The 12500-nt window shown below is 48.1% G+C and overlaps 1 protein-coding gene across 1 annotated transcript in view; it reads left to right on the forward strand.

Annotated features, from left to right (window-relative positions):
- Positions 1-12500, forward strand: part of lrriq1 (leucine-rich repeats and IQ motif containing 1) — a 133608-nt gene that overhangs the window by 85210 nt on the left and 35898 nt on the right. Inside the window, exon 27 of the mRNA XM_063214361.1 lies at positions 169-244. Within this exon, the coding sequence (XP_063070431.1) occupies positions 169-244 (76 nt within the window). The remainder of the gene's footprint in view (positions 1-168; positions 245-12500) is intronic.

Below are 12500 nucleotides of genomic sequence, written 5' to 3' on the forward strand. Positions count from 1 at the left end.
ACACACACACACACACACACACACACATACATGTAGACTCTCTCTCTCACATGCACGCACATACACACACACACACATTTGCTGTTTAAATACATGTATTTAATAAGATACAACTAGAACTGATCTTAATATGTGTGTGTGTGTGCGTGTGCGTGTGCGCGTGTTAAGGCAATGACGGGCCACAGGGATGTCGAAGCAGCTGACGTCAGCCGCAGAGAAGCTGGACATGTGCAACACCACTCAGGTATGCTCACACACACACACACACACACACACACACACACACACACACACACACACACACACACACACACACACACACACACACACACACACACACACACACACACACACACACACACACACACACACACAAACACACACACAGAAAGACAGTGGTGCAGCATTGTGCTCGTCCTGGTGGGTATTTGGTTGTTTATTGTATGCATGGATTTCTGAGCTTGAGAAATGTTCATTGCCTCACTTATATATATCTCCTCACAGTATCACTTCTCCAGGATTTTACTCGCAGCTTAAATTCTTTCCTCCTTTTGTACATTTATACACACCAACACTGTTCACTATCGCTGTTCCTCATTGTGGAATTAATCACCTATAAAATAAAACACTGATAACAGGCAGGAAAATAATTAAGATGTGGAAAAACTGCCAGCGCTGCGGAGAGATCACACACAGTCACAGACACACACACTGCAGAGAGATCGGATGATGAGGTGAAGAGCCAACACAAACACCAGAGAGGAGAGGAGAGGAGAGGGGGATAGAGAGAGGAGAGAAGAGAAGAGGACTGGGTATAGAGAGAGGAGGAGAGGAGAGAAGAGGGGGATAGAGAGAGACGAGGGGCAGCGGGAGGGACATAGGAAGAGAGAGAGAGAGAGAGAGAGAGAGAGAGAGAGAGAGAGAGAGAGAGAGAGAGAGAGAGAGAAAATGGAAGAAAGAAGGGGATGGAGAGACCAAGCAGAGAGAGAGAGAGAGTGTGTGTGTGTGGGGGGGGAGGGGGGGGGTGTAGAGAGGAAGAGGAGGATGGAGAGATTGGTAAAAAAAAAAAAAGGAATGTGAGAAGAGGACAAATTTAGAGAGGGATATGTAGAGAAAGATTGATAGAGTAATAAAGAGTGAAAAGAGGAAGATATGGAAAGAGTGGGAGTCTGGATCGGAATGGGGACAGGGCAGGCTCGTCCCTAACCTTAGGCCTCTACCCATCCATAATCTTCCCCTAATCCATCCTTAACCCATCCATAACCCAACCCTAACCTTCAGCCAACCTAGGCGACCACAACTGTCCCTCCCTAACCCCTCCCCTATTCCTCAGCCAACTTTAGGCTCCTACCCAACCTCAACCCAGCCCCAACACTAGGCCACCGCGACTGCCTCTCCCAAGGGGGCAGGATTTGGCTGGTTAGCTTCGCCGATTAGCAAATCACCATTTTCGCATTTCCGACATCCACTTCGCTCATGATGATTGGTGGGTGCGCAACCTTTACAGGTCTGTGGTTGGGCACCTCCATGCATCCAATGCCCGTCTTCCATATAGCTTTCTGATTAACCGTAAGTCAGACAATAACGTGGCACGTAATTGGCTGAGTAAACTGTCGGCGGAAACGACTCCATCTTTGAAGCTGAAAAATGCGTTAAATTTTGGCTGAATTCACTAGCCTAGCATTTCCCATTGAAATGGCTGGAGGCGGGACTTATTCACTCTCTCCAGTTCTTATACTACCTCCATGGCCTCTCCCCTAACCCAACCCTAACCCATAGCCAACCCTACTCCGCCATGATTGGCCCCTCTGTGCCTGAGCACTGACCATCGCGGCCGCGCGCGCGCGCGCGCGCGCGTGTGTGTGTGTGTGTGTGTGTGTGTGTGTGTGTGTGTGTGTGTGTGTGAATCTGTGTGTGTGTGTGTGTGTGTGTGTGTGTGTGTGTGTGTGTGTGTGTGTGTGTGTGTGTGTGTGTGTGTGTGTGTGTGTGTGTGTGTGTGTGTGTGTGTGTGTGTGTGTGTGTGTGTGTGTGTGTGTTTGTGTGTCTCTGTCCGGAAGCAGATGACCAGTATGTGTGTGCGTGTGTGCATGCATGCGTGTTTGTGGCAGGAGGCAGATGACCTGTGTGTGTGTGTGTGTGTGTGTGTGTGTGTGTGTGTGTGTGTGTGTGTGTGTGTGTGTGTGTGTGTGTGTGTGTGTGTGTGTGTGTCAGATGACCAGTGCTAATGTGCTCTCCGCAGCTCCGCATGAAGGTGGCTACTGTGGCTGCGACTAACGAGGCTAACAAGGCTAATTAGATTCCACTGACAACTCGTCATAACCAGACGCACGAGGACAGTGGCATCGCGGCAGAATGCAGGTAGCAGCAACAGTAACCATGGGAACAGCAGTTCTAGAACACTAGCCCCAGTGTTCTGGTCCTCCGTCTCGACGGCCCGTCAGTCGTCCATGTGAAATATGGCCATGGTCAGCGTGTATAGCAGCGTTCATCTGCCTCACTCACACTCTAATCACAACACAACTTTACGACGCTCAGCTTGATTTCACACACAGCCAAGACTAAATGTGATATAGTACTAACACGCTTGCTAAATGTAATACATTACGATAGCGCCTTTACTTTCTTTTGGCTGTCTAGATCTGCTTTACTCAATCACCTGCCCATAAATCATGCTCATAACCCTGGGCTGACTTCTGCTGTTCATAGCCATGGGCTGCCTTCTGCAGTGCTGGGTTGTGCTGTGCTGCCACATTACACTTAGCTGATACATAGTCATGCTGTGCTGACTTGGGGTACAGCATGGACGTACTGTCAGCGGGATGTGTATTCCTCATAGTCGCCCTGCATGCGCATGCAGGAAAGGGCGTGGTGTTTTTTTCCCGCTGAGATTTTAATGACGTCAATTCACCTCCGTGACAACAGGGGGCGAACTAACTCATTCAGTTGAGCCCAGTCCCTAGAATGAATCACAAAGCTAACCAGCTGGCTATGTAAAACGTAATATTCCACTAGTAGCCTACTTCTAAAAGTTGGGGCATAATTAGATGGTACAACATCAGTTTCTGTTAATACCAAGTATTACATGAGATTAAATGCAAGACAAACGCCATTTTAAAAGACAATAGATAGCATGAATGGCCATTCACACCTGGGGCCTAGTAGTAGCTAGCCAGCTAAATCAGTCATTACAAACTCAAAGCTAGTTGACTAGCCACCTGAAACGTAATTCTACCACTAACAAAGAGGCTTCTTGCTATTAATTTAAAAAGTTGTGGCGTAATTAGACATGAATGATAGCATACAAGATTCTCTCTTTATTCATGTTTTACAGTTCAGGTGGTTAAAATGCCAAACAAAAGCCGTTTTTAAATACAATACATCTAATGGCCATATTAACAGCTAGCTTAGCAACTGTCAGCCAAACACATTCAAACTCTACAGGACATTAGCGAACCCTGTTTTAGAAGCTAGCTAGCCACACTACAAATCAACAAAGAGGCTTCTTGCTGTTAATTTAAAAAGTTGTGGCGTAATTAGACATGGATGATAGCATACAAGATTCTCTCTTTATTCATGTTTTACAGTTGAGGTGGTTAAATGAAACAAAAGCCATTTTTAAATACAATAGATAGCCTATCTAATTAACAGCTAGCTTAGCAACTGTCAGCCAAACCCATTCAAACTCTACAGGACATTAGCGAACCCTGTTTTAATGAGCTAGCTGCCACACTACAAAAGAACAAAGAGGCTTCTTTGCTACTACCACACTACAAACATATCATTTCCATGATGGCCTTTTATGGATATTTCTAATTGATTTTTTGGAAGTTGTACTACTGAAATAAAAAACAGTTTCTCTTCTCCCTGTCAAGTAAACTCCAGTGATTTCCTGCCAAGTCAACTGCATCGTGTTTTTCGTTTTCCTTCAAACCTCCGCGGTAGGGTAGAAGAATAGAACACAACTGACCTATCAGGGCTGAGTTCCCCCCGGACTGCCGTAAGCGCATTGACCAATCACCGTCTTCAAGCATAGCTCAGCTCACGGACATTTCAGCCTGGGAGAAACATGCGTGTACTGCAGCCAGGGGTCGTTTTGTCGCTGCACAGGGGGGCGCGGTGGCTGCTTCTCTGTGCAGAACCTCCGTGAACGCGCGACTCTGAATCCCCCTTTAGCTGACGCTTCTATGTAAAATGACTTGCAGATATTACAGTGTATCGGTTACAGTCCCTGAAGCAGTATGGAATTTGGTGCCTTTCTCAAGTGTGCTGTGAGAGTGTTGTGTTGTGCTGTGCTGTGGTGTAGTGTGCTGTGCTGTGCTGTGCTGTGCTGTGCTGTGCTGTGCTGTGCTGTGCTGTGCTGTGCTGTGCTGTAGTGTGCTGTGCTGTGCTGTGCTGTGCTGTGCTGTGCTGTGCTGTGCTGTGCTGTAGTGTGCTGTGCTGTGCTGTGCTGTGCTGTGCTGTGCTGTGCTGTGCTGTGCTGTGCTGTGCTGTGCTGTGCTGTACGGTAGTGTGGTAGTGTGGTAGTGTGGTAGTGTGCTGTGCTGTGTTGTTCTGTGGTAGTGTGCTGTGCTGTGGTAGTGTGGTAGTGTGCTGTGCTGTGTTGTTCTGTGGTAGTGTACCATGCTGTGTTGTTGTTCAGTGGTAGTCTGCTGTGCCATGCTGTGGTAGTGTGCTGTGCGTTGGTAGTGTGCTGTGTTAGTGTGTTGTGCGTTGGTAGTGTGCTGTGGTAGTGTGCTGTCGTTGTGTGCTGTGCTGTTCTGTGGTAGTGTGCTGTGGTAGTGTGCTGTTCTGTGTTGCTGTGCTGTGCTGTTCTGTGTTGCTGTGCTGTGCTGTGCTGTTCTGTGGTAGTGTATTTTGCTGTGGTAGTGTGCTGTTCTGTGGTAGTGTGCCATGCTGTGGTAGTGTGCTGTGGTGTGCTATGCTGTGCTGTGGTAGTGTGCCATGCTGTGGTAGTGTGCTGTGGTGTGCTATGCTGTGCTGTGGTAGTGTGCTGTGGTGTGCTATGCTGTGCTGTGGTAGTGTGCTGTGCTGTGCTACATGGTGTGTTCTGTGTGTTGCGTGCAGTGTATGGTCATGCGGTTCCCTTTTCAAAGGCTTGAATGGATTAAATCAACACTCATGGCCACTGCTGAGTTCCGACCCCTCGACACACACACACACACACGCATGCATGCACACACACACACACACACACACACACACACACACACACACACACACACACACACACACACACACACACACACACACACACACACACACACCTTAGCTAGAGTACTGTAGTCTGTCTCCCTCCGCTGCATCAAGGCAGAGTTTACTATGTGGGCAGTTTACTACGTGGGCAGTTTACTATGTGTAGAACAGCATCAAGGCAGAGTTTACTTTGTGGACTGTTTACTATATGTATAACAGCAGCACCAAGACAGAGTTTACCATGTGAGCAGTTCACTATGTGGGCAGAGTTTACTAGTTCACTATCTGTATAACAGCAGAGTTTACTATGTGGGCAGTTTACTATGCGGGCAGAGTTAATATGTGTAACAGCAATCACTGTAGCACACATATAAACATGCAGAAATTAGATATAAGCAGCAGTGATATCACAGCTCCATAAGCAGTGATACACACACACACACACAGCTCCATAAACAGTGACACACACACACACACACACACACACACACACACACACACACACACACACACACACACACACACACACACACACACACACACACAGCTCTAAGGCAATATAAAGCTAGATTTATGCTTCGGACGCAGAGCCTCTGCGTCCTTCCGTCTTCTGTCGGTGCGAGTCCACGCCCCCCTCGCAGAGGCTCTGCGCCCGTTGTTGAGCGCCTCGAAAAAATTCTAACTATCCGTCGGACGGACGCGGAGGACGCAGACAAAAAGGCGCTATGATTGGTCGTCTCGCCACTTCCTTGTTCTGTTCTTGTGGCAGGCAGCGCAATGCCAGTAGTTTGCGAGAGCAGAGCTGTATACTGTTAAAAACTATATTAATGCCTTGTGTGTAAATGTGTGTAAATACACGAAGCTACAAGCTAAGTAACAAACAATGCATCAGTTGAACACTCGTGGCACAATGCCTGCGGTTTTACTACCGTAATTTCCTCCACAGAATGTAAACACACATCGGCAGAATCAACTGTCTTTACATGCTTGCATTTTCTGCTCGTGAAAAACAGACTGGGTATGTCAAATAATGATACCAGTGCATTGCCTTTGCAATTTGTGTGAAAATACCTAGCTAACAGGGCTAGAAAGCAACATTGCTAAATAATGACCGCAGTGCTTACAATGCAGTGAAAATAATCGCGTAATTTCAAATGTATCTCGCGACGAGACCTCGGACCTCGCATAACTTGCAGATGCATGAATACAATGTTGGTTCGTGGCCACTCCCACGCGACTTTTGACGAGCGCAGTTGCAGAAGTCTAATCTGACCTTAAGCAGTGATACACACACAGCCCCAATGAGATATAAGCAAGTGATACACACACAGCTCCACAAGGCAAACTTTAGCACAGAGTACGTAATGCATGGGGATACAGAAATGGCATAATACAATCCACTGTTTCGGTTTGGCTTCCTTTGGTACTGAGTGGGTGTTGTGATTTGATCAGGCTGACATTAGTCTTAGCTGTTCTGCTTGTCCGAGTCGTGCCGTTTACTCCCCTTCCTCCCCTCTGACTCCCTCCTGCTCCTCTCTCTACTGTTTGAGCTGTGGCATCGCGTCTCCTGCTCCCCTCTCTGCTTGTGCTCTTTACCTCCCTCTCCTCTCTTGTCTCCTCTCCACTCCTCCTCTCCTCTTCTCTCCTCTCCACTCCTCTCCTCTACTCTCCTCTCCTCTCCTCTCCTCTCCTCTCCTCTCCTCTTCTGCTCTCCTCTCATTTCCTCCTCTCCTCTCCTCTCCTCTCCTGTCCTGTCCTTTCCTCCTCTCCCTCCTCTCCCTCCTCTCCTCTCCTCTCCTGCTGTCTGTAAGGAGCATGACTGTTATTAGTATGCTTGCCATGCGGCAAGCATACTATTGTTATTCCCCCGTTTCTTTTTATTATTATTAATTTTCTCCTTCCGTCTACGATCCATTCGTTTTGAAGAACCGCTCGAGGTAGAAAATCCGTTCAAATACCGAAACGTTCGGCTCGGTCAGACGACCAGGTTTTGTATTTTTCACGGGGGTACCTCGAACTCTGTAGCGCCACCAGCAGGTCAAAGGCGCAAGTACATTACATGCTGTAACTTTTGAACCTTATCGCTGGAATCCTTGGACCAAGCCGAATCCAATGCACCCTATGACGTCATTTTCCGCCTGGGAAAGTTTTTCCGCCATTTTGAATTTTGTAAAAATCAATAAAAATGATGCCACGGCCACAATTGTTGACCGATCATCACGAAAATTTTGTGAGGGCATCTTTGGACTGAGATACATCAATTCTAAAAATTCTGGAACAATTGATTCAACCGTCTTCAAACAGGAGCCAATCAAATTTGGCGGCGAAGACGCCAAACAGGAAGTGAGCTTATATCTCGGCAATGGCTACTTGTATCAGAACCCAACTTTATATACATCATCAAGACTTTCCCCAGAGGAGACAAAACAATTTTCGTGTAAATACACCACTAGGGGGCGCTACAATAAGCAAAAACGTGTTTTTGACGATATTGGCCCGTATTGACCTCAATTCATCAAACGCTTGGTATTGCTGAAATCCTTGGGTCAAGCTGAATCCAACGCATACTTTGATGTCATATTTACCATCATAAATTTCCTGCCATTTTGACATATTCAAAAATCAATAAAAATGAAGCTCCGCCCACAATTTTTGTTTGCTCGTCCTACAATTTATAACAGACCACCATTGGACTATTCTGCACCTATGCTGAAATTTACAGAGCAATAGCTGAAAGCATCGGCACACAGCAGCCAATCAAAATTGACAACAAAGACAAACGCACCGTCCAAACAGGAAGTTAGCTCATATCTCAGCAACGCCTTGACAGATCTTAACGAAATTTCTCACACATGATCTCCAGGACACCCAGAGGGTACCTGACAAATTCAGTATAATACGGTCAATGGGGGGCGCTAACATTAGTGAAAATGTGTTTTTGCCAATATGATACATACCAAACAGGAAGTTAGCTCATGTATAGATGGTTAACTGTATGCAGTGTACGCATGAAGGGCAGCATATGCATGAAGGGCAATTCATGCATGAAAGGCAAGGCATGCATGAAGGGCAACGAATGCAAGACGGGCAAGCATACTCAAGTCAAGTCAAGTCAAGTCAAGTTTATTGTCAATTTCTTTACATGCACTGGTCATACAAAGAATTTGAAATTGCGTTTCTTGCTCTCCCATGCAGACATAGACTAATCTAGGTAAGGACATAGACAGTATAGACATAGACAGTACTCATACATGGACATAGACAGTATGGACGTAGACATTGCTCATACAGACATTTAAAGTGCAAGACTGGACAACAGAAGACTCCAGCATTTTCTGTGAGGAAATGCAATCTAGTTGTTTCCTACCATTTAGTGTTAGTGGCTTCAGAGAGGTTGCTTTAGCCCAGCCAAGCTGCGTGTGTGTGTGTGTGCGGGCGTGCGTGCGCGCGCGTGCGCGCGTGCGTGCGGGCGTGCGTGCGGGCGTGCGTGCGGGCGTGCGTGCGTGCGTGTCTGTGTATCTGTGAATGTGTCTGTGTGTGTGGGTGCAAACGTCACTTCCAAGAGTGTGCGGAGACCAGATGCCCTTGTGCTTCAGGCCACGACCGTTGCACGCATGCACAAACACACACACACACACACACACACACACACACACACACACACACACACACACACACACACACACACACACACACACACACACACACACACACACAGCACATACGCACATGCCCGCACGCGCACACACACACACACACACACACACACACACACACACACACACACACACACTTCCTCTCAGACACACACACAAACACACACACACCGCCGCGGTTTCTGCTGCCTTGCCCTGCGTCTCGTTCTGTTCTGTTCTTACCTAACAACCGCAGCGATGTAAAGCAGAAACGCTTTTCAAAGCTCATTATGTTTTTTTTCCAACACACACACACACACACACACACACACACACACACACACACACACACACACACACACACACACACACACACACACACACACACACACACAGTCTAAACGCTTTTCAAAGTTCATTATGCCCAAAAATCAGTGGCCATTTCACCGATTTCTGAGTGTGTGTGTGTGTGTGTGTGTCTGTGTGTGTCTGTGTGTCTGTGTGTGAAAGCTGCATCTGAAAATTGTCTCAGAAGAAGAAACTAAAAAAAGCGTCCAGAACTTCAAAGCAGCGGCTTAAAAAAAGTAAAGGGGGAAAAGAGGAACAAAACCCTGAAAAGAGAAGAGAAGAGGAGAGAAGAGGAGAGGAGAAAAGGAAGGGAAGAGAGGAGAAAAGAAGCGAAGAGCAGAAAAGAGAAGAGAAGAGAGCAGCAGCACTGTACTCGATACCCCTTCACATACTGTGTAGAGTGTGCTGTACTCCATACACACACGCACACACACGCAAACACACCTCTTAGTTTTTGTTATTTTCATGTGCTGTGTAGCCGTGCTGTGCACTTGATACTCCTTCATGTGCTGTGTCTTGCCGTGCTGGCATGCGGAGGGCTGCAGGTTACTGAAGAGCCCACGGCCTCCTACGGCAACCACCCCATAATATCCACCATGCGGAGGTCTGCAGGGTACCTGCGGAGCACACGGCCTCCTACAGCTCCACCACACCCATCACAACCCCCTCACAACCATCCTGTAATTTCCATCAAAACCATCCCATCATTTCCATCTCCACCCATCACAACCCCCTCACAACCATCCTGTAATTTCCATCAAAACCATCCCATCATTTCCATCTCCACTCACTCCTCTCCATCTGCACCCCTACATCTCTGCGGAGGGCTGCAGGTTACCTGGAGAGCACACAGCCTCCCACAGCTCCACCACAGCCCTCAGAACCTCCTCACAACCATCCCATGATATCCATCCCACCACTTCCACCCCTCACAAGGTACGAATAGACCAAGCGCAATATGAGCGAGTCCAGCAACGGAAGCAATTGACTTTGTATTGAGTCGCGGAACAAAAGCGATTCGGGCAACTAGAGGCTATTCGCGCGACTAGAGCGACAGTTTGTAGTTGAGCTGCAGCCAATGTTTTTCAAATTAGCTATGACGATTGGATAGCCAATTGGAATGTTAGAATGCTTGCATTCTGCTTTTAACGGACATACTCTAGTCGCTTCTATCGCTCGTATCACTCTTGCTGCACAGCAGCGATTCTCTGTCGCTTGAATCTCGTTGCGGCCGGTCTATTCCCCCAGTCACTCCACCTCCACCTCCCAAACACCACACCCAAACACCATCTCCACTCTGTATCAAAACCATCCCATGATTTCTATTTCCACCCCCTCCATCTGCACAACAGCCCATAATATCCATGACCACCATCCCACAGCATCCCCACCTGCCCCATAATCTCACAACCATCTCCACCCAGCGTCCTAAAAGACGGAATAGAATTCTGCCAGAGATCTGCTGCTGCAAAGCCATGCTCATACACAATACTCGCTTCTCGCCTGTAGACTCGCCACTCACTCATGGAACGTTCGCTAAACGTTCCCGCGGCTTTAACTGCCAATGCAAAAGCGACAAGTACCAAACTCTGGATTCCAATTGGTTACTCTCTTACTCACCTCGCTCGAAATTAAAATATTTTCAACTCGGAGTCCCCCCACATCGCATAGCTTGTACACTCCTCGCCTACTCACCTCCTCGTCTCACTGGAACACATAGGCATTCTATTGACTTAACTCGCTGAGCGAGTAACTTGCAGCGGCGTGTGTGAACGAGGCTTTACCACATATGTACAACCTTGTGTATTCCAGCAATAAAAGGGGGATTCTGCCGTGACCAAACACACACACATACACACACACACACACACACAGGGGATACTGCTGTGACCAAATCTGCCTCCTATGAGCGCTACAGAGACTCAAGCTAAACCACTCACCACCCCCACCTTCACCCCATCATAATACCACCCCCTACCCCACCCAGCACACATCCCTCACCCCTACCCCGATGCCACCTCAGCCTCTACTGCTATCCTTCCCCATCCTCACCCTCCTGTCCATCCATCCCCACGCTCCCCTGGACCACCACCACCCCCACCCCCTACACTACACCCCACCCTCACCCTCCTGTCCTCCCCACCCCTGTGCTCCACTCCACACCCCCCTCCATGCCCCCCAGGGTTCTCTGTGGGGGTTAGCCGTCTGCTCGGGGCGCCGGGCGCTGCCGCTGCTACACGTGGATCGCATCAGCACGGGAGAGGGCCGGCTTTGTTCCTGATGTTTGGAGAGATTTGCACTGAGCCCTCGGGGGCAGCGGAGCAGAGGGGAGCAGGCAGAGGCAGGACGGCCGGCAGTGTGTGTGTGTGTGTGTGTGTGTGTGATATGGCAGCCGTGCGTGTGGATATCAGGTCTCAGGTCTGGGCTCTGCTCCCTCGGCCGTCTCCCGTCCCCCGCTGACCGGGCAGCATGTTGTGTCTGCAAGGGCAGGAGGAACTAGTGAGGAACCAGGAGGGAACTACGTGTAGTGGGGAACTATCGAGGAACCAGAAGGGAACTATGTGTAGTGGGGAACTGGAGAGGAGCTTCAGGGAAACTATGTGGCTATCTTGTCTTTAATTAACACAGAGCCTCTTTCATAACCTTATTGCCACTAAACTGGTTATGACCAACTCTTAATCGGTTACCTAAGACTACCTGCATTGTCACGTCACTGTTATTATGATCTAGATGAGTATTTTCAGCAAAGAGTGAATAGGCCCATCAATGGGCCCATCTGCAGCAAGAGGCTAATTCTTATTTCAAAAGAATTATTGTTTCAGAAGAACGAAAGAGAGTGAAATTGCTCTGAATAAATGACCAAAAAGTCAAACAAGTGTGCGGTAAACTTCTTTCTTTTGAAGTATTGAGCACTCCTGCGCCTAGAAAGCTGTGCTGTGGATTTTTGAACTTTTGCCAATTCTTGTTTGTTTATGTGTCCTGTTGCACTCAGGAAGAGAAGTCTTAGCTCCCCAGGACCCCCGGGAGCCCTGGGAAGGGGGGGGGGGAGGGGTTGGGTTTCAGTCCAGGGTGGGGGGTGCTGGGTGGGGGTTCAGCTAGTGGTGGGTATTTAAAGAAAGCGAAGAAAGCCCAACTGGGAAACTCCAACACTCATTGTCACTGTGACACAGCACACAAGTGCACACTGCAAAATTGCATTTATGCTTTACCCGTGCAAGGTGCCAGCCCCAAATATGCACCATGCATTGCAATTCATGTATTGTTGTGATTCACTGCGAAATTTACTTACCACTACAGTAAATGTGTAAACATACAGCTTAATTG

This window comes from Engraulis encrasicolus, chromosome 13, assembly GCF_034702125.1.
Source record: "Engraulis encrasicolus isolate BLACKSEA-1 chromosome 13, IST_EnEncr_1.0, whole genome shotgun sequence".
Lineage (NCBI taxonomy): Eukaryota > Metazoa > Chordata > Actinopteri > Clupeiformes > Engraulidae > Engraulis > Engraulis encrasicolus.